The sequence below is a fragment of the Oryctolagus cuniculus genome, chromosome 11, assembly GCF_964237555.1.
Source record: "Oryctolagus cuniculus chromosome 11, mOryCun1.1, whole genome shotgun sequence".
NCBI classification, from domain to species: Eukaryota; Metazoa; Chordata; class Mammalia; order Lagomorpha; family Leporidae; genus Oryctolagus; species Oryctolagus cuniculus.
In genome coordinates this window covers 104,358,343-104,384,078 of record NC_091442.1, presented here as the reverse complement: position 1 = coordinate 104,384,078, position 25,736 = coordinate 104,358,343, and the positions used below count along the sequence as shown (strand labels likewise).

Genomic DNA, 25,736 nt, shown 5'->3' with positions numbered 1-25,736 from the left:
AGGATGCCCATGTCCCACATCGGAGCACCTGAGTTCACTGCCTGACTCTGGTTACTGTTTCTAGCTTCCTGCTAATGGAGACTCTGGGAGACATCAGTGACGGCTCAAGTTTTTGGGTACTTGCCACTCACTTGGGCAATTTGGATTGAGTTCCGGGCTCCTAGGTTTGGCCCTGGCCCAGCTCTAGCCCTTGAGGGAATTTGGAACAAGCAGATAGGAGCTTCCTGTGCCTCTAAAAAACAATCTGTCATATGATGTATGGCTTATAAACTAAAAGAGCCAATGTTCTGGTGATACTTTACCTTGAGAAGACCAAATGCAGTAGCTTGTCTTGAAGTGTCATAAATATCCTCCTCAGCGTACGCCAGTAGAACTTGAAGCTGTTTTTCAGTTATATGGTACGACTTGACTTTCTTTACAAGGATGGTCACACACTGCAAGTTACAACAGTGAAGTCATAGCCAGCACATTCTACACATCGGATACAGTGAGGTAAGACTTAATACAGCAACACTATCCACACAAGAGAGCAACTGCCTTAGCAAATTATCCTGGAGAAAACTTGGCCCAGGCCACAAAGGGCAATGGGGGAGACTAACTTTGATATTAATTGTGGTCCTGGCTTTCTCTAAATGCAAAGTGAAGATGGCGCACCTTGAAGCAGTTGACCACCAGGTGGAAATTCTGACCCTTGGCAGCCCCAAGTTTTGCATAGTTCTTGAGCAAAAGGAAGAGGTGTTTCGTCAACTTTTCTGCTTTGGTTTCTATGGAAGGCAGAGGGAACCTCAAGACCCAGATTAGGCATTGTAAAGCACCTGTGATCACCTGAAAAGACAAAACAAAACAATCAATGTATGAAGTGACAAATCCCAACAATTCAGGAGCTGAGGCTGCAAAGACTCTACAGGTAATTGATCTGAATACATAAAATGCTTTGTACAGCCCACTCTGGAAGAACCATTGCCAAAGTGTAGTAACTTTCTTATTCCCTGGTGTGGAAGAACTTAATGCTTATCCATAAGCCAAGTGAAGGCAGATCATAAGCAAGTAAGAAAAATTGCACACTTACCATATTTTTAACCTATGGGTAAACAATTTGGATTAGCGGGCCAATTTTATAATTTTTTTAAAAAAAATTCTAGATTTTAAATGAATTCTCTATTTTCTAGACTGGTACTTCAATATGATCCACTCTTTTTTTTTTAAAAAAGATTTATTTCAAAGTCAGAGTTACACAGAGAGAGAAGCAGAGAGAGAGAGAGAGAGAGAGAGAGAGAGAGAGAGAATCTCCCATCCGATGGTTCATTCCCCAACTGGCCACAATGGCCAGAGCTGCGCCGATCTGAAGCCAGGAGCCAGGAGCCTCTTCTGGGTCTCCCATGTGGGTGCAGGGGCCCAAGGACTTGGGCCATCTTCTGCTGCTTTCCCAGGCCATAGCAGGGAGCCGGGTTGGAAGAGGAGCGGCCAGGACTAGAACTGGTACCCATATGGGATGCTGGTGCCCCAGGCCAGGGTGTTAACCCACTGCACCACAGCGCTGGCCCCTTCAATGTGACCCATTCTTACTAAACTTGTATTTTGATAGAAGGTACTCTACTGGGTATTATAAAAGTGAAGATAAGGATACACTTCTGCATTTAGGAAGTAGGTAGCTCAGAAATTAAGCCTGGGAACCATTAACCATCATTTTAATACAGTTAATTGCTATACAAAACACATGGAAAAGTATGCTGGGACCATGTGATTGCATAGAATCACTGAACCCTGAGGCCAAACCTTAGAGATCACCTAGTCAGCTCTCTACAATGTAACCCCTCCCACTCTGGTTGCTGTGATGGCCTCCTTGGCTTGGATTAGATGAAGCTGCAGAGGCAACAGCAGGGGAGTCAGAAAGACCTGGTCTTATATCCTAGCTGTGCCACTGATTACCTGTTGACTCTAGAGATGTTACTTAACCCCTCAGCATTTTTATCTGTAAAATAGGTGACATGCCAAGTGGAAGACGTGTAGTCTTTGGAATCTAATATACTTGGTTTATATCCTAGATCTATGATATGGTCCTAGCCCTAGTTTTCTAATCTATAAAATAGAAACATTAAGAATGTATGCCTAGGGTCAGCGTTGTGGCATGGCAGGTAAAGCCACCACCTGCAATGCCGGCTTCCCATATGGTTGCTCCATTTCCCATCAAGCTCCATGCTAATGGTCTGGGGAAAGCAGCTGAAGATGGCCATGTGTTTGGACCCCTGCCACATGTGCAGGAGACCCAGATGAAGCTCTCAGTTCCTGACTTTGGCTGGCCCAGTGATGTATGCTGTAGCCACCTGGGGAGTGAACCAGGACGGAAGATCTCTCTCTCTTTCCCCTACTGCCCCCCATATAATTCTGACTTCCAAATAAAGAAAGGAGAAAAAAGTGCATGTCTCAGGGGTTGTTGAGAGGATCAGAGATAACATCCTAAGGATCCATAGCATGGAGTAGTGACAATCGTGATAACGATGATTACTGGCATGGGGACAACACCACTGACACTCAAAGTTGTGAGGATCAAATGAGATAATTAATATCCCTAGAAAGGCTTTTGTAATTGTTGCTGGCAATCCAAACAGGATTATAATTAATGCAGGGAACAGTGGTGGTTCAGCATGTGAAAATCCCTTTAAAAAATCCAAATGCCTCTTGAAACAGGTTTAGAAGTAAGTTCTAGGTGTTCTGCATGACACAGCTCTTGTGAAGAAACTGATGCTCACCTTCACGTCCATGGAACCCAGGCAGTCGATAAGGAGAGCCACAAAAGGATCCAACATTTCCAGGGCATGTTCACATGAAGACTTGATCTTGGAAGTCTTTAGACTCAGATGTAACAGCTAGAAGGTTTGACAGAGGTATTTCACTGAAGATGCCCATAAGACCAAATACACTAGGTAAATGTGAAATGATTTTAGGAGATAAACAAGAAATGTTAAAATGCTTCTATCTAGGCCGGCGCCGCGGCTCACTAGGCTAATCCTCCGCCTAGCGGCGCCGGCACACCGGGTTCTAGTCCCGGTCGGGGCGCCGGATTCTGTCCCGGTTGCCCCTCTTCCAGGCCAGCCCTCTGCTGTGGCCAGGGAGTGCAGTGGAGGATGGCCCAGGTGCTTGGGCCCTGCACCCCATGGGAGACCAGGAAAAGCACCTGGCTCCTGGCTCCTGCCATCGGATCAGCGCGGTGCGCTGGCCGCAGCGCGCCAGCCGCGGCGGCCATTGGAGGGTGAACCAACGGCAAAAGGAAGACCTTTCTCTCTGTCTCTCTCTCACTGTCCACTCTGCCTGTCAAAAAAAAAAAAAAAAAAAAAAATGCTTCTATCTAAAATGACAAACACTTTTAAGAAAAGAGAAACCGCCTGGGATTATCGGTGAGCCAAGAAGGCAATTGAGATGCTAAGTCCCTTTACCAAATGTTTACTCAGAGTCTACCATGATCCCAGGCAGCAGCTTACAAGCAGGACACAGGAATAGCCAATTGACATGGTCACTGTCTTGAAAGAAGTTAGCCAGAAAGACTCAAAGGAAACAACTGGGGCTGGTGCTGTGGTGTAGTGAATAAAGCTGCCACCTACAGTGCTGGCACCCTATATGGGCACTGGTTTAAGTCCTGGCTGCTCCACTTCTGATCCATCTTCCTGTGCCTGGGAAAGCAGTAGAAGATAGCCTAAGTCCTTGGGCCCCTGCACCCATGTGGGAGACTGGAAGAAGCTCCTGGCTCTTGGCTTTGGACTGGCCCAGCTCCAGCTGTTGTGGCCATTTCGGGGAGTGAACCAGCGGATGGAGGATCACTCGCTTGCTCTCTCTCTGCCTCTGCTTCTCTTTAACTCTGACTTCCAAATAAATAAATAAATCTTAAAAAAAAAAAAAAAGAATTAAGTGTAAATGCTAGGTGCTTTTGGGGAGAGTGGTGGGGAAGTCCTGGAGTAGGGAAGAGTATGATGACTTTGTAGAACTGAAGGGCAGCCAGCTGGCTGTATGGTGTGTTGCAGGGGCACAATGTGGGGCTAGATAGACCCTGTTGCCCAAAGGAAGGGCTGGGATCTCTCCTAGGGAAAACTGGAGCTGAAGGACATAAAACTATCATATCTGTATTTTGAAAATCTTCCCATCTTTTAAAAATACTCAGTCTTTTAGGGGGCCTCCTGAGCAAGGCAGTAGTGAAATCCTAACAAATACTATATCAGAATTGTTAATTCCAAGAGAGTTAAGCACTGGAAGAGATACATAGTAAATGAACCAATGAACCTTTAAAAAAATTCTAGGGGCCAGTGCTGTGCCGTAGCAGGTAAAACTGTTGCCTGCAGTGCCAGCATCCCATATGGGAGCTGGTTTGAGTCCCGGCTACTCCACTGCCAATCCAGCTCTCTGCTATGGTCTGGGAAAGCAGCAGAAGATGGCCCAAGTCCATAGGCTCCTGCACCTGCATGGGAGACCCGGAAGAAACTCCTGGCCCCTGGCTTCAGATCGGTGCAGCTCTGGCCACTGTGGCCATCTGGGGAGTGAACCAGTGCATTGAAGACTTCTCTCCCTCTCTCTCTGACTCTGCCTCTTTGTAACTCTGTCTTTCAAATAAATAAAATAAATCTTAAAAAAAAATTCTATTATTTATTTACAGTAAGGCATTTCCAGTGGAAATGTGCATTACTGGTTAATTCCACAGAGGACTAAAAGGTACGCAGTCCCGGAAGGCAGCAGATCTCTTTAATGCTAATTCTTACCCGAAGCCCAGACTCAATAAATATGTGCATGTTGGTTTTCTTGCTCACAACAGCTTTTGGTCCACCTCGAACCGGAGTCGGTGGAAGCAGAAGGCAGCTCTGGGGTGGCAGGCGTGGATCTGGTGCAGGGGGTGCTGGGTTTCTGTCAATCACAATGGAGTGAAAATAGCAGGAAGAACACTGTCAGTTGAATTTCAAGAAGCTACGGTGGCTCTGCATGGTGACAGGAGCCCAGCACTTCTTCATGTGCTGCTTAACCCTCCTTAACCACAAGACACAGAGAGATGATTAGGTTGGTGATCGAGGTTTCTAGGTTAACATACAAAAACAGATGTCAGATTGAAAGACCTACATCTAAACTAAAATGAGTAAGACAGTCCCTTTGTCTGATTTCTGAAAACAAATATTAAGAAGTCTCTTTTAGAACACTGAAGCAAAATCCAAAGGAAGTTTACTAATACTTAAGGTATTTAAAACTCTTCAAGGTCTAAATCTCTGTTTAATTAGAATAAGAGATATATATTTAAAGTCTATCCTAAATAAAGTAAAAATGGTAAGAGAAAGGGATGGTGTTGTGGTGTAGAGTGTGAAGCCATCGCTTGTAACATCAGCATCCCATGTGGGCGCTGGTTTGTGTCCCAACTGCTCCACTTCCAATCCAGCTTCCTGCTAATGGCCTGGGAAAAGCAGTGGAAGATGGCCCAAGTGTCTGGACCCTGTCACCCACATGGGAGATCCGGATGAAGCTCCTGGCTCCAGGCTTCGGATTGGCGCAGCTCTGGCCATTGCAGGCCCCTGTACCCATGTGGGAAACCTGGAAAAAGCTCCTGGCTCCTGGCTTCGGATCAGCACAGCTCCAGCCGTTGCAGCCAATTGGGGAGTGAACCATTGGATGGAAGACCTCTCTCTCTTGCTCTCTCTCTCTCTCTCTGCCTCTCCTCTCTCTGTGTAACTATGACTTTCAAATAAATAAATAAATCTTTAAAAAAATGTATCATACCACAAAATAGTACCATCTTGCAACTCAGATGAACATAATTTCTAACCTAAAGCAAATGACTAAATTAACTCAGTTAAGAGGAAGTAAGAAAATAAAATAAATAAGTAAATCAGAAATAAGCACCTAAAGGGAGTTTAGGTTTTCTTTCTTTTGCCCCAAACTTACTTTTCTTTCTCTGTTAACAGGGGAAGATTTTCACTGACCAAACCGTAACTGAGCAACAGAATAGCTTCTGCCGTCATTTCCTGATTTACAATCAATCCTGCTATGATTCGGCGTAAGGTTTCATGCACCTTGCGGGCCAGTTTTAAGCTCGTGGTATTTTGTAAGATCTAAAGGCAAAGAGAAGCATTATGGCAATGGAACACAATGCATTTTGATTTGTTGTACTGACAGTTTTGTTTTATAACATATGTACTAAATGTTTGTGCTTTCTAATAAATGGGTTTTTTTCTAATTAAAAAAAAAGTCCATTCTTCATGAAATTTTCAAATACAGATAAAACTTATAAAGTAAGTTACCCATAACCTCAGCCTTGAGAAAGGAAGTGAGCACTGTGGCTCTGTGCTCCTCTCACTCTCTCCCTGCACCCTGTCCGTGAGACCTCAGGACACACAGCCCAGACCTGAAGCAAGGCTTCTCAGACATCAACCCTCCTAGAGTATTAAATGAGGTGACTTGAAAGAAGTGCTGCAATGGCTAAACATCAGGGTTTGCTATTAGCTCTGGGCCAAATCAGAGGAACTTACAGGAAATTCAGGATCATCAACCTCAGCAAGATAATCGGCACTTCACAATGATTACACTGCATAAGACATAGTATTAATAATTTTCATTACCTTAGAGATTCCATAATATACAAATATATGTGTGTTCTGGTGGCTGTTTTTCATGCTCAAAGTACACCTAACATTTCCTAGATCAGGCTCAGATAAAACTGAATTCACTCTCAGAACAACCAGAGAGTTTGTCTAGCAGTTAAAAACATTTGAACTCAGAGTAATTCACATCATTAGAATAGTGCTCTATTTGGTGCAACAGTTAGGGATGCTCACATCCCTTATCAGAGTGCCTGGCTCTGCTTCCAATTTCAGCTTCCTGATACACACTCTGGGAGGCAGGTGATAGCTCAAGTACATGGATTCCTGTCATTCATGTGGGAGACCTGGCCTGAGTTCTGGGATACTGGCTAGCTCTGGTTATTGTGGGCATTTGAGAGTGAACCATTAGATGGAAGATCTTTCTCTCTGCCTTTCAAATAAAAATGAAAAACGATAAAATAATTTAGAAAGAAAAAATGGTGTTTTTTAACTCTAGTTTTAGTACATAGAATTGTATAAAAAGAATTAATATCATTTATTGAGTGTTTGCCCCTGTAAGAGGCACAGAAAATGATAGGAAGGTGGGTAAATGATATTCCCTGCTCTCTATGAAGCAGAATCAAACAGTGGAACGGCCATAAGCTAAGGATCTGGAGCTAAATCCTGATCCTAAGCCTCATCTGTAAAATTCAGGTATCATCGACCTCGTTGGATGGTTGTGCAGATGAGAAGAGACAATATATCACTGTTTGGAACATCATTTATATATTCAATAAATGCCAGCTCTCATCCTCTTGGCAGTCTGGGAGCAGTAGTGTGATTCCAACATCTTGGTTCTTAGGTACTAACTTGATCCAGCTACAGCTTCCACAGGTACTCAGGTTTTTATTGTCTTTCCTTGCACATCTGCTGGTTCACATCAGGGACTAAGACTCTTAAAGAATCTGACTCAGGTCTGCCACTTAGTGGCCATCTGGTACTGGTGGCCTTAGCATCAAAGAAAATCATGGGCGATCAGTACTGCTAGTCCTTTGGTATTTGTCAGGATTTGGATTCAAGAGCCTTGTGGACACCGAAAAACACAGTTTCTCAAGTCTGTTATAGAAAAATGATGCAGTAGTTTCATACAAGAGGGCATGGAAAATTCACATTGTCTTCTCATTGCATTTCTCACAAAATTTTTGAAGTCTTCTTATATAACCTACACACATCTCTCAAACACTTGAAATCATCTCTAGATTACTCATAACACCTAATACAATGTAAATGCTCTGTAAATACTTGTTATACTGTGTTGTTTAGGGAATGACAAGAAAACAGTCTGTACATGCTCAACACAGATATAAATTTTTTTCCCCAAAATTTTTAATGTAGAACACCTGGATACACAGAAGGCTGGCTACAAAGCTTGTTTTAGGAGCTTATGATTTTGCTAATGTTCAGATTCCCTGTATCACATTCAAGTCCTTACCTCTTTTAATGGAAGAATGAGCTTTGTAACTTGATCTTTTCCTACGAACTTTCCCAGGATTTCATAGGAATCGTAACTCTTGCTTCTCCGTGCCTCCATGACTTTAGAGAGGATCTGCTTTACTTCCTTCTCTTCAGCAACGGCACCAAACAACTCATGGTTAAAAATCTTGGGGGAAGCAAAGACAAATGGTCATTATGCACACTCAGGAAGATGCTGCAACATAGGTAAACTTTGACAAAAGCACTGGCATGTCCAAATCAATGGAAAGCGAGGTGGACTAGACTAAATGGGATGGTAGTTTTTATTAAATTTCTCTTGTTTTCAATGAAGGTTGGGGATTAACTACTAGAAAAGAAACACATAGAGAAATGAAGGCAGATACTAATGGGAAACAAAAAGAAAAATATTTCATAGACATATGAGAGTACTTCAAAAAGTTCATGGAAAATGGAATTAAGAGGTAAGTTTATTTTCAGGCAAAAAATTTCTGAAATTTATGCATATGAGCGCATCCACAAAAAGTTCATGGAAAATGTGTTTTATGAAAAAACTAAGATTTCAAACTTTTCTTACACTAGAATTTATCTATTGATCCCATTTTTCCATGAACTTTAAAAACTTTATTTTTATTTATTTCAAAGAGTGACAAAGAGACATCTTCCATCTGCTGGATCACTCCCCAGATGCCTGCAAGAGCTGGGGCTGGGCCAGACTGATGCCAGGAGGTGAGAATCCCATTCAAGGCTTTCTTGTGAGTGGAAGGGCCGCAAGGACTCGGACCACCATCTGGTGACTCTGAGGGTGTGCATTAGCAGACAGTTGTATTAAGTGGGGCAGCTGGGCTCAAAGTAAGCACACCAACATGGGATACAGTTGTCCTAAGTGGCAGCAGCTTAACCTGCTATGCTGTGAGACTTAAGTAATGTAAATATTAATATCAAGATACAAAATACTAGTGTGTAGGTTTCTTTTTAATAAATTTAGCAAAAGGTTATATGGCAAAATTATTCTCCTCCTAATCAATCCCCCCAATTATCACATTACCCAATTTAAAAAGTTGATCATCAATTTTTCACTCTTCTAAATAAAGCTCAGGGGAACACATTTTTACCTAAATCCCATACCACATCTCTGATTATTCCTTTAACACTGACTCTTGGAAGAGACTTAAACATTTTTGCTCATTTCAAAAGCTCTTGGGGCTGACGCTGTGGCATAGCAGGTAAAGCTGCCATCTGCAGTGCCGGCATCTCATATAGGTGCTAGTTCAAGTCCTGGCTGCTCCACTTCCAATCCAGCTCTCTGCTATGGCCTGGGAAAGCAGAAGATAGCCCAAGTGCTTGTACCCATGTGGGAGACCCAGAAGCTCCAGGCTCCTGGTTTTGGATCAGCCAAGCTCCAACAATTGCGGCCATTTGGGGAGTAAACCAGCAGATGGGAGACCTCTCTCTCTCTCTCTGCCTCTGTCTCTCTGTAACACTGCCTTTCAAATAAATAAATAAATCTTAAAAAGCTCTTGATACAAAATATCAACTTTCTTTCCAGACAGATTACACCATTTTATAATTTATTAGCATTGGCAGAGTGCTCATTCCCTTTGAGCCTTAGTTTTTTAAACCTTTACCAATCTAAAAGATAATAGTATGTTGTTTTCATTTTTATAGCTACTATTATTTCTTATTTTGTCAACTTTTTGCATCTTTTGCTACGTAAGAAAAAACTGGAATTCCTTCCTATAAATCTTACCTCAATCATTATATCCAAACAAGAATCTAAATCCCCAACTTGGAGCTTGTTGGTGAGGTTTTGTAGCAACATGTAAACAGTGAAAGTTAGCACGTGGACCTAAAATGAGAAGTATGGTAAACATATAAATGATTAAGAACAGCACACTAAAAAAATACACTATCTATAAAGCAGTGCAAAGGAGCACTTAAGAGTTCCTATGTCTGCTATTGCTTGGAGAGGCTTTCACCAATGACACATATTTCCACCACCATCTAAAATCCTGGATGTAAATGATCACTTTGTACAAAGGACATTCAGAAACATATTACCATGTTTAACATGGATCACCATGACTACACCAGGGCAGTGGTTTATAAAGAAAGACTCAAGTGTCCTGAAAAACCAGCCGTGATATAAGATGCTTGACTGTGCTGAATGCAATAAAAACTAGGATAGAAAGTGGTGTGGGGCTGGCGCCATGGCTCACTTGGTTAATCCTCCGCCTGCAGTGCCGGCATCCCACATGAGCGCCGGGTTCTAGTCCCGGTTGCTTCTCTTCCAGTCCAGCTCTCTGCTGTGGCCCAGGAGGGCAGTGGAGGATAGCCCAAGTGCTTGGGCCCTGCACCCTCATGGGAGACCAGGAGGAAGTACCTGGCTCCTGGCTTCGGATTGGCATAGCACTGGCTGTAGCAGCCATTTGGGGAGTGAACCAATGGAAGGAAAACCTTTCTCTCTGTCTCTGTCTATAATTCTACCTGTCAAATTAAAAAAAAAAAAAAAAAAAAAAAAAAAAGAGTGGTATGAAGGAAACAAGTATAATGTCTAATAAAAATAACTGCTGTGGGCTTTACCTAGTTTTATAAGTTTTTTAATTGGTTGGCCAAGGTGAAGAGTGACACTTGAAGAATAAAATTTTGGTAGTGTGTACATGGCTAATACTAAAATCCAAACTAGTTGTTCTCTTAGCTCTATTTCAGCTATTTCAATGAATCATGACATGGACTTGAAGAACAGGTGATTAGAGAAAAGAGGGCTAATTGGGTGCTCCTTAAAATGTACAAATAAATCCTGAAGGACAGAGATGCACTGCCCTCATCCCTGTATCCCACTACCTAACAGTGCCTCACACGAAGTAGCCACGAATCAAGTGCTGGCTCTAAGAAGAGAATAAAGATGAATATTGACGGGGCTCTGGTTCCAGCTGTAAGACGGGGAAAGCACACTCTACCCTGTCTCACCATTGAATGCAGCCCTAAAACCTGGACAGGACTTATGGAGCGGCTATGGGGAAAGAAAACTAGAACCCAAGTACCAGTAGGCTTTCAGTGAGTTTACCAGCATTTTCTGTCCAATATCTTCTGGCCCACACAGAAATGGAAAACAGTACACAGAGAAAACCTGAGCAGAAGCCCCTTTGTCTAGCTTGGAAGAGGACAGGGAACTCAGAAGCCTCAAGAAGAGTAGGGGGAAATCTCTCCTTTTTTCTCTTCCCTTACACTGTAGCCCCAAGCAATGTTGTAGTGGTGGTGGCAGTGTCTGGGTAACAGGGACTGGCAGAGGCCCCAAATGAGAGGGGCACCTTGGTCTTCATTCAATGAGACTGCAGTGCTGAGAGAGTAGGCCAGTCTTCACTGTTTTTCTCTTTCTCTCGCTCACCACAGATGGGCCCCTGACATGGGTGCAGGTGTCATGAATACATGGCAAAGTGGGAGAAGCTTCAGTTCTCTAGCTGGAAGACGGAAACGATCAGGAAAAACAAAGTGTTGACGAAGAAAGAGAAGACAGAAAGAAGAACTAAATGGACTGAAAAACCCAAGAACAGAAATAAGAAACTCACTGGATGGGTCCAGCAGCAGGATGGCGATTCAAAAGGAACGGGTCAGTAACCTTGAGGACAGACTGATAGAAATTATCTGAGCGGAATAACAGAAAGACGACTGGACAAAAACAAAACAAAAAGACAAACGTGCAGAGAGCCTCAGGGGCTAGTGTGAGAAAAACAAAAGATCTAACATTGATTTAACTGGAGTCCCAAGAGAAAGAGAGCAGGACAGAACAAATATTTGAAAACAAAACAAAAACAAAAAAACACTGGCTGAATATCTCTCAGGTTCGGTTACAAAGTACAGCAAACCTCAAACAGGGTCCACCCAAGAAATCCACAAACACATCACCATCGAGCTGCTGACAAATACAGAGAAAAAGTCTTTAAACCAGCCAGAGAATACCATATTACTTAAAGGGGGACAACATATTGAATAAATCATTTCTGAAGTGGTAAGGCAGTTAAGTGTGAGAATGGCAATCCCTGGAGCAAATGCTAAAAAACCACACGAAGAGAGACAATCAAAATGAACACTGACCTGCTCGTGTGCTAGACTTAGGACCTATGGATTAGGATCTTGCCTATCAACAAACTATAATGTATAGGGTAAAGCTAACTAGCAGGAGTCTGGGCTGAACTCTTGAGAAGAACAAGCCGCAGTGTTCCTCAAGGTTAAGTCACCTGGGGACCGCACCAAAATGCACTTTCTGTCAGATCCCTCAATTTCTAAAACTCCCTGACGCTGCTTGTCCAGGGCCCACACAGGGAGCAGGGAGGGGCTGACAGCCCTGCAGCCACTCAGGGGTTTTATATCCTGCCTTGTGCTCTTATTGTTTTTATCATTTTTATGTTTCAACTCTTAAACAAATGTGTGTGATTTTATCCTTAATATGTGTGGAAATATGTCCAATATACATTAAATAATTCAGGGAATACAAAACTTGGAATGAAGTAATTTGGGTCATGTAACCCAGGCCTATAAGATCTTAAAAAAATTCAGAAACAGGGACTTCTATACAACTAATGTCTAATGTTAATCAGAAATATTTGAATTCTGCTGTCTATTATCTCAGTGGATCTTTACTGAAGATAGGCCCAAAGTACCATGACTTCGAGTGTTCACCTGGAAATATCTGAACTCCAACCCGAGTTGAATAAGAAGCACAGGACACATTTACCTGATACCCACGAACAAGGGTGGTCTGTAATTCCTTTAAGACATACTGTAGGAAATGCACCCCCAGATCCTCTATTATTTTTGCCAGAGTGCTGCGTGCAATGTCTCTGATTTCTTGTGCTCTGTTCTTGAGGAGGGCACACACTTTCAGCAAAATACTAGGAAATGAGAGGGTGAAAACAACCACTCAAATAAACAGTAGCAACAGGAAAATAAAATTTTGTCTCTTAATTATTAATAATCCAAATTTCCCAGTTAGGATTCTAAACCATAGCAAATTGTATTTTTCTTTCCAACAAATGGATTCAGGATTCAAGTCAGGAAGGAAAGAACCAATTTTCCCTTTTCACTGAACTCTTCCAATTTGCTACACAACAGACCTTGGCAGGTTGGCTTCCATAACTTCTTTTGGAAGGGAGTGCATTAGCTTAACCATGGCAAAAGCTAAAGGAACTCGAACCACTTCCTCGTCATTCACCACCTTCGACTTGATGAGCTTATGTTCTTCTTCCCTTTTAGTCTGTAAGAAAAATCTAGGTGAAACTAAAATAAATATAATCGATTAAGGACTTAACAAACACTGTAATCTTGGATTTGAAAGACATGCTCTTTTTGTATATCTTAAGCCCATTTCTAACTTTCGTATCTGTTAAAAAACTAAAGATATAATTTGAGAATAAATCTCTAAAAACTGTAAAAAGAGCAGGACAGAGAATGTTCTACCTTTCAAAGAAACACCTAGAAAAAAAATAAAGCCTAATTTTTACTGACTTGGGTTGAGACCATAGTGAAACATATACAACTTGCATAAAACTTATCTTGATTGGCACTTTCAAGTGTTTGAATGATATTGCTGATACATAAGACATACAGTGCCTCAAATAAAGATTATCTACACATACACCATGTCAATATTTTACACCAGCGGGTGACAGTTTTTTTCTATAAAGGGCCTGATAATAGTATTTTTGGCTTCAGGTTTTCTAGTAAAGCCACTCATCTCTGCTGTTTTAACACAAAAGCAGAATTCAACAATTTGCAAATGAATAGGTGTAAAGTTCCATTAAAACTATTTGCAAGAACAGGCTGCAGCTGGTGGGCACAGTTTGCTGACCCATATCTTACACTGGGAGGAAAGGCTCTTGCTTCATGAGACTGTGCTGCCAAATGCTACCCCTATTAATCAGGGGAAAGATGGAGTTTGAATAGTAAAGTAGCCAAGGAGTAGAAGAGGGAAATATATTGATTTTTAATATGGTTTTAGGAAATTGTCATCTGACCGTGTACTTCAGAGATGCAGGGGCATTTATCAGTCATAACAAAATACAGTGAGGGATGGGGCCGGCGCTGTGGCACAGCAGGTTAATGCTCTGGCCTGAAGCACTGGCATCCCATCTGGGTGCCGGTTTGAGACCCGGCTGCTCCACTTCCATCCAGCTCTCTGCTATGGCCTGGGAAAGTAGTAGAAGATGGCCCAAAGTCCTTGGGCCCCTGCACCCACTTGGGAGACCTGGAGGAAGCTCCTGGCTTTTGGCTTTGGATCGGTGCAGCTCCAGCCATTGTGGCCAATTGGGGAGTGAATCATCCGATGGATAGACCTCTCTATGTAACTCTGACTTTCGAGAAAAAAAAAAAAAAAAAAAAAACCAAAACAGTGAGGGAGCATTCCTGCCTAACAATAGCAGGCAAGGAGCTTGAAGCTGATAAGGGAGGTGAATCATGAAATGCTGGGCTAACGGGAGACCTAGAGGTTGAAGTCAACCAGTAACCAACAGGAATCTCAGTCTGACAGGGTCCCCCACTGCTTGAGTTCACACAGGGCCCAACAGACGCATTACCGTGGAAGCGAGGCATTTATGTAGCCTGGGTAGGATCTCCCCAGTTATGGTTGTTTGGATATTTTTAATCGTTCTCTCCAATTCTTCCTTATTTCGAGGGAGGAAAGAGACAGACTTAGCGGTGCACTCTGATTCCTTAGGTGCTGTCCCTTTTGAATCTGCTGGTTCAAGGTTCCCTGGCTCTTTTTCGTCATCTGACAAACTCGTGCATGTAATTTCCTTCTCTCCTTCATCCGTGTTTTCTAGCTCCATGGCCTCATGCTCTGGTAATTCAGTCAATTCTGGTGTGTCTATGTTTACACCTGGAACCAAAAAAGGAAAACACAGTTGTGATCATGGTCTATTCCACTTGCACCCAATACCCAATATAAACTATCTAATCACCAACCATAGGCAGGCAAGGTTATGTGCTGGGGAAATGGCAATGTACGAAGGGCTATGGTTTTTGCTTTCTTGCAGGGGTGGGAAACGTCTGGGCCACAGGCCATATAAGGCCTGCAAAATCATTTGGCCTAACCCTGCAAAGGCAACCACAGGCAGGACTCAAAAATTCAATAAGTCTATAATGGTCTAATTTTAAAGTTGAAAATCTCGAATGGCCCACAAATGATGTTATAAATATCCAAAGGGCCCTCAGCAGAAAAAGGTTCCCCACGCCTGGTTTAGAGTCTCATGAGGAACTGGATCAAGGAAACTGGTAGTTATAAAGTTTCCACAGTACTGTGGTTGGGGTTTTTAAAGCAAAATCTACACTCATGAGTGTGAAAATCATAATGGAAGCCAACAGTTTTTACACAGAAATTTCTAATTCTAGGATTCATCTTAAACAAAATGAGGCAGCACAGTATTATAGGGCAAGTCCAGATTTGAATGGCTAACAAACCACGTATTCAGTCAATTAAACTCCAGTGGGCTTTGGGTTCATCAGAAAAATAGAGATGGTGCCTACCTTGTAAAGCTGTTGGGATGATTAAATGTAATAAAGTTTATACTTGCCTAAAATACATGTCTGGTTCTTCACTGAGTTTCAGAAAATGGTAGTTATTAGTCTTTATTTACTGAGAGTGTAGCTTTGGGAAAGTTATTTTACATCTTCAGACCTCAGCTTCTCACATCAGAACTATGGGGCAGGGCCGGTATTGTGGCAGAGCACGTCAAGTCACCACAATGATGCTAGAGTCCCATGACGGCACTGGTTCGAACTGCAGCTGCTCCACTTCTGATCTAGCTCTCTGCTGCTGTGACTGGGAAAGCAGTGGGGCATGGCCTATGTGACTGGGTCCCTGCACCCTGGCTCCACCCTGGTCCAGTCCCAGTCAATTGTGGCCATCTGTGGAATGAACTAGATGGAAGATCTCCGTCTCTCTTCCTCTCTCTCTATAATTCTTTCACATAAATAAACAACAACAAAACTAGGGGTTACTAATACTAAGGTTCTTATGAGGACAAATGAGGTAATGTTTATAAAAATGTGGCCCACAGAAGGCGATCTACAAATCTACAAAGGTGATCTTCATTATCCTCTTATTTTCCTCTTCCTGAAAAAGCCCATTATTTTCTTTAATTCACCATCTTATTTTGTTGGCAAACTTTCACTGACATGTAGAATCCAGAAGTAGGAAATGAAAACTCTTGATTCAACATCACACATAACTGTAAGTCAATAATACTGCCTTACCCTCACCCTGAAGGCCAATGTTCTACCCTGAGTTTGCTCCAGCTCTGCTTCACACTAATATAGGATACTGGTGATAACTGGTAGTTAGACTCTGGGTTGCATCATGTGATGGACATTCTTTCATGTTGCTTTGTCAGTTTCTGATGTGAGTGGTATAGAAGAGATTAACTATGAAGAAATGAAGACAGGGAAGCTGTTCTGAGGGGTGGGAGCCAAGTGGTAATGAGACGATGAGCTCTGAGGTAGAGGATTTATTTTATTCAGACCTGGAACTGGACTACTGGATACTGCTAGTCCCCAAAGACAGGCTGGAATCCAGGATGAGCAATGCCTGGAGTGGGTGATTTCAGAGAGGCTATGAGTCCACTCAGGAGAGAGAAATATCCCTATTGACTTTCCTAGTGTTTCAGACCCTCGGAATTAGCCTTTGCCAATAACACTGCTTATTTGTTATTTGAAACCTTTACTGGGGAAAAGGTTAGACTTAATTCACAATTATGCCAAACATAAGGTGTTTAAAAAAAAACCCTAATATTGGGAAATATCAACATTTGGCAATTGTTTTCATTGAGATTTAAGATGGCTTTTAAATGAGATATCATAGGATCAATAAAAAAGTATGTAACAGAACTGTGCTGAGGTAGAACACATCTTAATTGGAACCAACAACATATCCAGATTTAAGTTACCTTTGTGAGTGTATCACACCATATGAATTTGGACACAGTTAAACCCAGATAATTTAAGCTAGTTTGGAAGAAAGAATCCAACCATACTATCTAAGAAGAAATAATTACACAAATTAAGTATTTTAATTTTTAAATACTTATGTTTACAAAACATTGTAAAATGTAGGTTCATGAAAAAAAATACAGATGCTCCTTAGCTTGTGAATATGTCCCCATAAATCTATCAATAAGTTGGAAATATCCTTAATCAAACATGCATTCAATCTACCCAACCTACCAGTCATTATAGATTAGTAACACAATATACTGTATACCATTGGTTGTTTACCCTGTGTCTTCCAAGTAAATAATCTACATCTCAGATTTTTTCACTAATTTGTACTAGCTTGACCTACAGTTAAATATAGTCTCATTAGAATATTTAAACCATTTGTTTTAGTTTCCTCCTGAACAGTCTGCTACAAGAGCAGATAACAGGAGTATATTGAATTTTGACATCTTTAATTCATGGTCATAAATCATCCAAGAGTAAGATGGAAATACAGTTTAAGGAAGTTTTAAAAACTTACTTTCTCCATTCTGAATTTTCCCCATTTGTTCTTCAAGAGTTTTGTGGTCAAAGTGAAATGCATCTAACACTATTACTAGCAAACTGTTGGAAAAAAAAAGTACACAGAAATGTTTGATTATCAATGACAATAAAAGGAGAGGAAATTTAAAAAGACTTACATAAATTTTTATCAGTATTTTTGACATTAATAAGCATTAGCATAACCTCATTAATATAATGTAAAAGGGAACAGACTAATTCAGGGAACAATTTTAAAATTACTTTTTAAAAAGAAAATAAAAATGCTTTCTCATACCTGACACCCAATTTTTGGTTGATCTGTCCAGTCTGTAAGATATGAATAAAATGTTTCAAGTAATAGATATATGCTGGCCAAGAGAGATGATTGCAGATGGCTCCAATGGCCTCTGTGGCAGCAATGGTTATGTTTTCATGCTGTAAAATAAATCAAGAGCATCAATGTAGAACAATATGAGCCAACAGAAGAGAGAACTGTCAAAAGAAAAAACAAAACTCTCAATCCAGAATTCTATATCCAGCAACATCAATATTACCTTTCAAACACAAACACCACCCCCCCCCCCCAAAAAACAAAAAAAAAAACTTAAAGAATTAATCATTAGTAAACTTGCACTACAAAAATTTAAAGGAAGTTCTTGGATAGGCATTTGGTGCAGCAATAATGGTGCCTTTTGGTATGCCTGCATCCCATATCAGAGTGCCTGGGTTCCAGTCTTGGCTCTGCTTCCGATTCCAGCTTCCTGCCAATGTGTACCCTGGAAGGCAGTAAGATGGCTTAAGCAGTTGGATCCTTGCCACCCTGTGGGAGACCTGGACTAAGTTCCAGGCTCCTCACTTTGGCCTGGCCCAACCCTAGCTATTGCAGGCATTTGGGGAGTAAACCAGTAGTTGGAAGATCTTTAACTGTTTTTGTCTCTCAAATAAATAAAATTAAAAATATATAAACCAAAAAAAAGAACAAAAACCAACCTAAGTTTTCTTTATTTTAATTTTTAATAATTTTTTAATTAAGTGGCAGAGAGAGTGAGAGCGAGCTCCTACCCACTGGTTCAGTTTTCAAATACCCACAATAGTCAGGGCCAGAGATAGGAAGTGGGAACCCAACCCAGGTCTCCCACACAGGTGGCAGGAACCCAGTCACTTGAGCCATCACCACTACTTCCTGGAGTCTGCATCAAGAGGAAGCTGGAATCAGGAGCTGAGCTGGAATTGAACCCTGGCACTTCAAAGTGGGACACAGGTATCTTAACTGCTGGGCTAGATGCCTGCTCCTTCTTTATTTTTGAAGATCTCTTTAAAAGATCATTGTTTAAAGTAAAAATAACAACAATGTACTTACTATCTGGCTTAAAACTAAAGTCCACAATAAATAACTAATAAGCCAACAGAAATCAAATAAAAATCATACAAACTGTCCAATTAATCCAACAGAGGGAAGAAAAAGGAGAAAGAAAAACATGGGGCAGACGGAAAACAAAAAAATCACAGACTTAGACTCAACTTCAATAATTACATTAAATGTAAATAGTTAAAAGCAGACACTGTTGGACTGTTTAAAAAGTGCTACCAGTAAGACTCAGATCAGAAAAAGTCAAGTCACAGGCAGGTTAAAAAGGTTAGAAAGTGATCTACCATATTTTTCCCCATTTGCATCCTGTTTGCATTCTAATACCATCTACAAATGAGTTTGCTGTGCTTACTGTATGTTTAAACTGTAATTTAAAGGGAAAATCTAAATAGTTCCCTTAGATAATTACCCCCTTAGATAATTCTTTCAAACATTTTAAAATAAACTGAAATAAAGAAAATCTATTGTAGAAGGCTATGCAATCAAAAATATAAATTCTGACATCAGTGCATTTAGACTTGAATTTCTGTGATCTGAAATGTCATCATTCATTAATCAATCTACTTAATCACAAAACATTTATTCTATACCATCTGCAAGGCACTGTTCTGGGCACTGTGGAGTATAAGGGCCCATACAGTTCCAAGTTCAAATACCAATTCTGACTCTGTCTTTCAGAAGCTGCATAACCTCATTTATTCTCATTCTCCTCTAAAATAGTGGTTAACTCTCTGTAGGGTTGAGCTGTGATGAGGATGAAGTAACATGACTTACTGAAGCACTCAGAATAGCACCTGATAGCTGATACAGTGCTAAAGAAAGATAAATAAGATTATGTATCTGGTACAGTAGTAAAAACAGTTATTGTTTTATTTCATTTCTTATGAGCATTTGGGGAAATAATGATCTACTCTGCTCATCAGTGGAGTTTGCCAAAATTAAGTCCTATGATACAAAAATAAAAGCGAATATACGACACTTTTAGGAGAACACTTTGTGGTCAGCCTTTGTGAGCTAACAATAGTGGAAAATACAAATAACAGCCCCCATTCATGTAAGATTCACTCTGTACTAGGCACAGTTAAAGGGCTTTAGAACAATTCTAAGCATCTGATCATGGTGATGACATGGGTATGGATGTCACCAGCTATATCCACATTTTGGTGCAATATGTCAAGACAGGGGTAGATATTTGTTGGTTCTAGAGCTGATGCCCTACCTTGAGCATTTTCTCATCAAAAATTGGAGTCATGGCATAAGGCATGATGTAATTCTGAAGAGATTTGGAGGACAGCACAACTTTGCCTTCCATCAGCTGTTTCGCCAGTTTCTTCAGGGCTCTGGCTCTTCTGTGGATCTACAAGTCAGTGAAATTACAAATTAGCTACTGAATAATCTCATTGACAACTAGCTTCACTTTAGTATCGTTTTTTTTTTAATGAAGAGATTAGACTGAAACACACTCCCTGTGTTACATAAGCAAACACTTGATTTGCTTACACAGACATAATTCATGATTTCTGTTTAACAATAGATCCCAAAACATTTAAACTTCTTAAGAAAAAGCAGAGAAAAGGTGACTCTACTATTAGCTGTGGTTTGTGATACCACTGGAGAAATCAGACCTCAGGAAATGATCATCTCAGATGCAAATTTGACTCATGGTTACAAATGAGAAGCTTTAGCTTTTCTGGGAAGTTAAAATACATCTTTCTAAATGAGGCAGAATAGTGTGAAATGCTTATTTTGTAGGCACAAAAAAGCAGAACTGTCACCTACCTGGATGTGCTTCATGTTCTCAAAGAAGTCCATTTCTGGATCATGGTGATGAGTAAGCTGTACCAAGTCTTTAAATTCTAGTTGATTTGGAAAGGTTTGAATTAAACAAGAAAGTACTGTGGTATAATCCTGTTGGACACTCTGCAAATATCAAATTGAGGGAGAAACACTTTTATTTTAAAAAGATTCTGTTTCTTAGGTAATATGAAGACACACACAAAAAGCTATTAAAATAAAATAAAAAAAATCACACCTGATTTCCACTTTTTTTTTTTTTTTTTTTTACAAAACATCAAACAACTACATAAAAGCAACCACGGCTCTCCTTTCTATTCCCATTGCCCTGCTAAAAGTTGGTGACTATTTACCCAATCAAGTGTTTAATCAAACATACCAGGCCTAATTGGTTTTCTTCTACACAGTAAGAGCAGAAGTAGGAAAACACAATCGAACTGAACTTGAGATGACAGTGTTTAAGAAACAGAGTTACAATACCTCTGTCTGGCTCTTCAACCCTTTCCTCAATTTCTCCAGTAGTGAACGATGAATGATTTCTCTGTATTCTTTCTCTGTGACATTTAAAGCTGATAGTTTTTTGATGATACTCATCAAACACATGCTGGCATTATCACTTAAAGACATATCTCCTAACTAGAAATAAAAAAATCCAAAAAACACAAATTATTCTGTGGAACATCTATTTTTCAAAGAAAGTGACATTTTATCACTGCTCAGTGTAAAAAGCCCTATAAAGCAATGTCCCCTAAGGAAGAACCAAATACGGGATTGGGAGGAATATAGATCAAAAGGTTCACTAAAGCCAATTTTCAATATTCAGTATCAGGACATCACTGAGAGAGAGTCGGCTACTGTAATTTTGGTTGGTTGCTCCAAAGCTCCTGGCTTAAGGAAAGCAAGTAATGAGTGTAGAGAAGGTATTCCCAAGTCAGCCAGCCAGGCACTGACTCAGAATTCCTTGTATTGAGGGGCTTGGTGTTGTGGCATAATGGGTAATGCCACTGTCTGTGATGCAGCAGCTTATACAGGTGCTAGTTCTTGTACCAGCTACTCCACTTCCAATCCAGCCCTTTACTAATGGCCTGGCCCAACACTGACCATTGTGGCCATCTGGGGAGTGAACCAGTGCATCAAAGACTGTTCTCTGTCTCTCCCTCTCTCTGAAACTGACTTTCGTAACAAACAAATAAATAAATCTTAAAAAAAAAAAAAAAAAAAAAAAAGAGGGGAGTTCCTTGTGGTTGAAATTTAACTTGAAACATAGGGAGGTTATATATTTATATATATATATAATAACTAATCCTGAATTATCAGATGAACAACTATTAGGAGTATATGTTTAACAAAAACCCATTTTGGGATTTGGGATTTACTTCAGTTCAGAAACATGGTACTTAACATAATCCAGGTACCTTTTATTTGTATCATATACTGAGCAAAAAGAGGGAAAAATAAATAATTCACATCAACTTAACAAATCGAGGTAAAATTGACAGTAAGATAAAAATCACTTGAAGCTTAGGGGTGGGAGTTGTGATGCAGTAGGTTAAGCCACTGTTTGTGAGGTTGGCATCCCACACTGGAGTGCCAGTTCCAGTCCTAGCACCTCTGCTTCTAATCCAGCCTCCTGTTTATACACCCAGGAAGGCAGCAGAGGATAGCCCAAGTATTTAGGCTCCTGCCACCTGTGTGGGAGACCAGGATGGAGTTTGTAGCTCCTGGCTTTGGTCTAGCTCAGCCCAGGCCATTGTGGCTATTTGGAGAGTGAACTAGAGGATCAAAGATTTCTCACTCTGCTTTTCAAATAAATAAATAAATGATACTTTTTCTTCTTAAAAAAAAAAAATTGTACAACCATCTCACTCTCCCAAAATAAACCCTATACCCATTAGAAGATAGGCCACTTCCCTCCTTTCCAAATTGCTTGGTAACCATTAAATTATTTTCTGTCTCTATGGATTTCCCTATTTTACTATATAAATATTTACTTTTTCAAAGTGCTACCACATATTTTATTTGCTTTCAAAACATTTGCCTTTCAAATCATCAGAGTAATAATTAAGTTATTTGCAAAAAAACCAAAAAAAGTCCTGCATATAAAAGAAAGTTTATCCTAAAACTCTAATACCCTTTAAAAACCAAATTACTAAGCTATATCACTGCATTAAGTAGCTGTATTATCAAAACAATAAAGAATTAATAAATGTTGGCTACAAAAACCTACCTCCATATTATAGAAACAATTATGCATAACTGGAATTAGGTAGTTAACATCCACAGTCTGCATGTCTTTAATGTATGAGGCAATGGTCTGGAATGTTGCAAATCGGACATCAAAGTTGATGTCATCAAGATGTCTTTGATCAAAGGCGTTAAGCTACAAGAAAAGTCATTGAAACAATATGAATGAAGGCATATAAAACTTAAGTAAATAAAAATGATCATTCTTTTGGAGGCAAAGAGAAGTCAGATTTCTTTCTTACCTTGACAACATCAGTGATATACTTTAGTTCACTATCAAAATCAGCAAGAGTCTAAAGGAAAGAAAACAGTATATTTAGTAGTGAATAAAAACCTTAATTTTCCTGCCTTCCTCAGCTTCCTGCCCCATCCAAATTCATATAAAACCTTCACTTTCGTAAACAAAGAACTGCTCACATGCTTTATGTATCATAGGTATCTTTTAAAGAAAAGAGTGCTTTGGGGTAAACAATGAGCATCCCAGACCTGGAAAACTGTACAAAGCAGCTGTCTCGACAGCTTGTTCTTAATAACTGAGAAGAGTTTCGCTAGTGGCTTGAGGAAGCTTGCAGGGTCCAGACAATGACACAGCAAGTTCTGCACTGTCACCAGAATATCCACCTCTGTATCCTGAAGGAAGAAGATAAAGGAATCATCAGATTTAAGTAATTTCATAAAACTAGTGAACTGTACTTTACTATAGCACAGAAAATAATTGGTTATGGATAAAAAGTAAGAGTAGTAATTGGAAAAATTACTTCATAGTTTCTAATGTTTTTAGCACTTTGCCAACATAAAACCCATAATAATGTCCTATTTATGCCTCTAATTCTAACAGAATATATATGGTTTTGAAAGCTAATTTCTTATACTGTATAGTTTTAAGACAGCCAACCAAATGAACTTGTTGAAGTAAAGTTAAGATGCTTTGTCTACAGATCTGTGGTATTCCAAATTGAATTACTAAATGGTAACAGATATTCAGCATGACTAAGGTCTTTTTCAAAACTATTATTATTATTTTAAAGACTTATTCATTTATTTGGAAGAGTTACAGAGGAGAGGCGGGGCAGAGAGAGGGAGGGAGCCAGAGAGAGAGAGAGAAATCTTCCATCTGCTGGTTCACTACCCAACTGGCCACAACACACAGGCTGGGCCAGCCTGAAGCCAGGAGCCTGGAGCTTCATCCAGGTCTCCCCTGTGGGTGCAGGAGCCCAAGGGACTTGGGCCATCTTCCACTGCTTTCCTAGGTGCATTAGCAAGGAGCTGGATCAGAAATGGAGCAGCTGGATCTCAAACCAGCACCCAAATGGGATACCAGTGCTGCAGGTGGCAGCTTTATTCCCTAAGCCACAGCACTGGCCCCACTAAGATCTTACAAGTTAGCTTGAGTCATTGGATGATTCTTGTGCAAGGATTAAACTAAGGTTTAAAAATTATATCAGAAACTATAGCTTTTTCTGAATATTAAAAAAGTCCAGTTTTCATTCAGGTTTGTCAGTGACATCTGTATTTCATATTATATAATGCACTTCTTGGGTTTCATAACTGTAAATGATCGAAGTCAAAGAGAGAAAAAGCAAACCACTACAATGAATTAGAAGCAAACCGAAGGATAATAAAGTGCCAATGCTTCCTGCTATGGCACATGATGGTGTCTCCACCTACCTTTCTGCTCCCATTCCCTCTTCTGTTCCAACTAATTTTTCTCTCTATTTCTAAGCTTTTATTTTTGTATGAAATTCTTTTAAATTATTTAAGACAAATGCATCATAAAAACTAACCAATAAAACTGCTGTTCATAAATAAATCTAGTGATGAACTGTCACTCTCAATACAAAGTAATGTCTCAAGAATTTGTACCTGAGCAATATTGCCACGATGTAGGAAAGGAAGGAGAAGTGTAATGAGCAGAGAACTTTGTTCTTTGTCTTTCATAAATTTGCTGATCCTGGGGGAGGAAAAAAAATAAAACAGATAGGCAAAGAAGATACACAAGTTAAAGAGCAGTTCTCTAAGAATCATAAGTGACTAAAAATAGCTTTAATGTTCTAAAACACAGGTGGTTTTGAACTATGCATGCATTTTTAAAAGTTCAACTCAGTCGTTTAGCAGTGTTCACTCTTATTTCTCGTTAACATTAAGCTCATGGCTACAACCTTATTTCTTTTGCAATATGTAATTGTGTAGATGAATTATAGTAAACTCCAGCACTATATTCTAGCAATTTGTAATTTCTTATTTTGTAAGGAAATAGCATTTTCAAGTGTAACTTTTTGCAGTTAAGGTTTTATGTATAGTGTTTTAATTTGAACTCCCCCAACACAGAACAATGTAGGACTTATTGGCTCCAGTTTTCCCAGATAATCACTGAGACTCAGAAAGTGTGATATCACACAACCAGGAGGAAGTTGAGCAGGTCTCTCACACTCTTTTGTGAGTCCTTCTATGTCTAATCTCTTTTCTTTCTTCTGATACTACATAGCCTGAGATGAAATTTAACAGCATAAATAAATCCTGTAAAGAAGTTTCTAGAAGACTCTAATATAATTTTTGATGTTGTTGAAATTAACAGAAAAAAAATGTTTAACAATTAAGCCATTAATAGTCAATTCAAGACAGAATCATTTCTTGCATTCAGCTTTACTAACTTTGACCTTTACAGAAATCATATCATGTATTATGAGCTCTATTGTCAAACACTCTTGGAAAAGCCTTGTAAGATATTCTTGATTAAATAAACAATCTGCTCTTTTAATTATTTTTATCAATTAAACTAAAAA

The 25,736-nt window shown here is 40.0% G+C and overlaps 1 protein-coding gene across 1 annotated transcript in view; it reads right to left on the bottom strand.

The window, feature by feature from the left end:
* The window catches only part of UTP20 (UTP20 small subunit processome component), a 103,719-nt gene that overhangs the window by 14,118 nt on the left and 63,865 nt on the right, over positions 1–25,736 (bottom strand). Inside the window, exons 32-50 of the mRNA XM_008256963.4 lie at positions 24,817–24,904; positions 23,440–23,583; positions 23,196–23,246; positions 22,937–23,089; positions 21,190–21,345; positions 20,695–20,835; positions 20,135–20,272; positions 17,842–17,981; positions 17,545–17,627; positions 14,609–14,910; positions 13,151–13,290; positions 12,772–12,928; positions 9,787–9,885; positions 8,038–8,205; positions 5,911–6,077; positions 4,746–4,887; positions 2,751–2,867; positions 655–825; positions 303–434 (exon numbers count right to left, since the gene is read on the bottom strand). Coding sequence (XP_008255185.1) covers positions 303–434; positions 655–825; positions 2,751–2,867; positions 4,746–4,887; positions 5,911–6,077; positions 8,038–8,205; positions 9,787–9,885; positions 12,772–12,928; positions 13,151–13,290; positions 14,609–14,910; positions 17,545–17,627; positions 17,842–17,981; positions 20,135–20,272; positions 20,695–20,835; positions 21,190–21,345; positions 22,937–23,089; positions 23,196–23,246; positions 23,440–23,583; positions 24,817–24,904 — 2,689 coding nt within the window. The remainder of the gene's footprint in view (positions 1–302; positions 435–654; positions 826–2,750; positions 2,868–4,745; positions 4,888–5,910; positions 6,078–8,037; positions 8,206–9,786; positions 9,886–12,771; positions 12,929–13,150; positions 13,291–14,608; positions 14,911–17,544; positions 17,628–17,841; positions 17,982–20,134; positions 20,273–20,694; positions 20,836–21,189; positions 21,346–22,936; positions 23,090–23,195; positions 23,247–23,439; positions 23,584–24,816; positions 24,905–25,736) is intronic.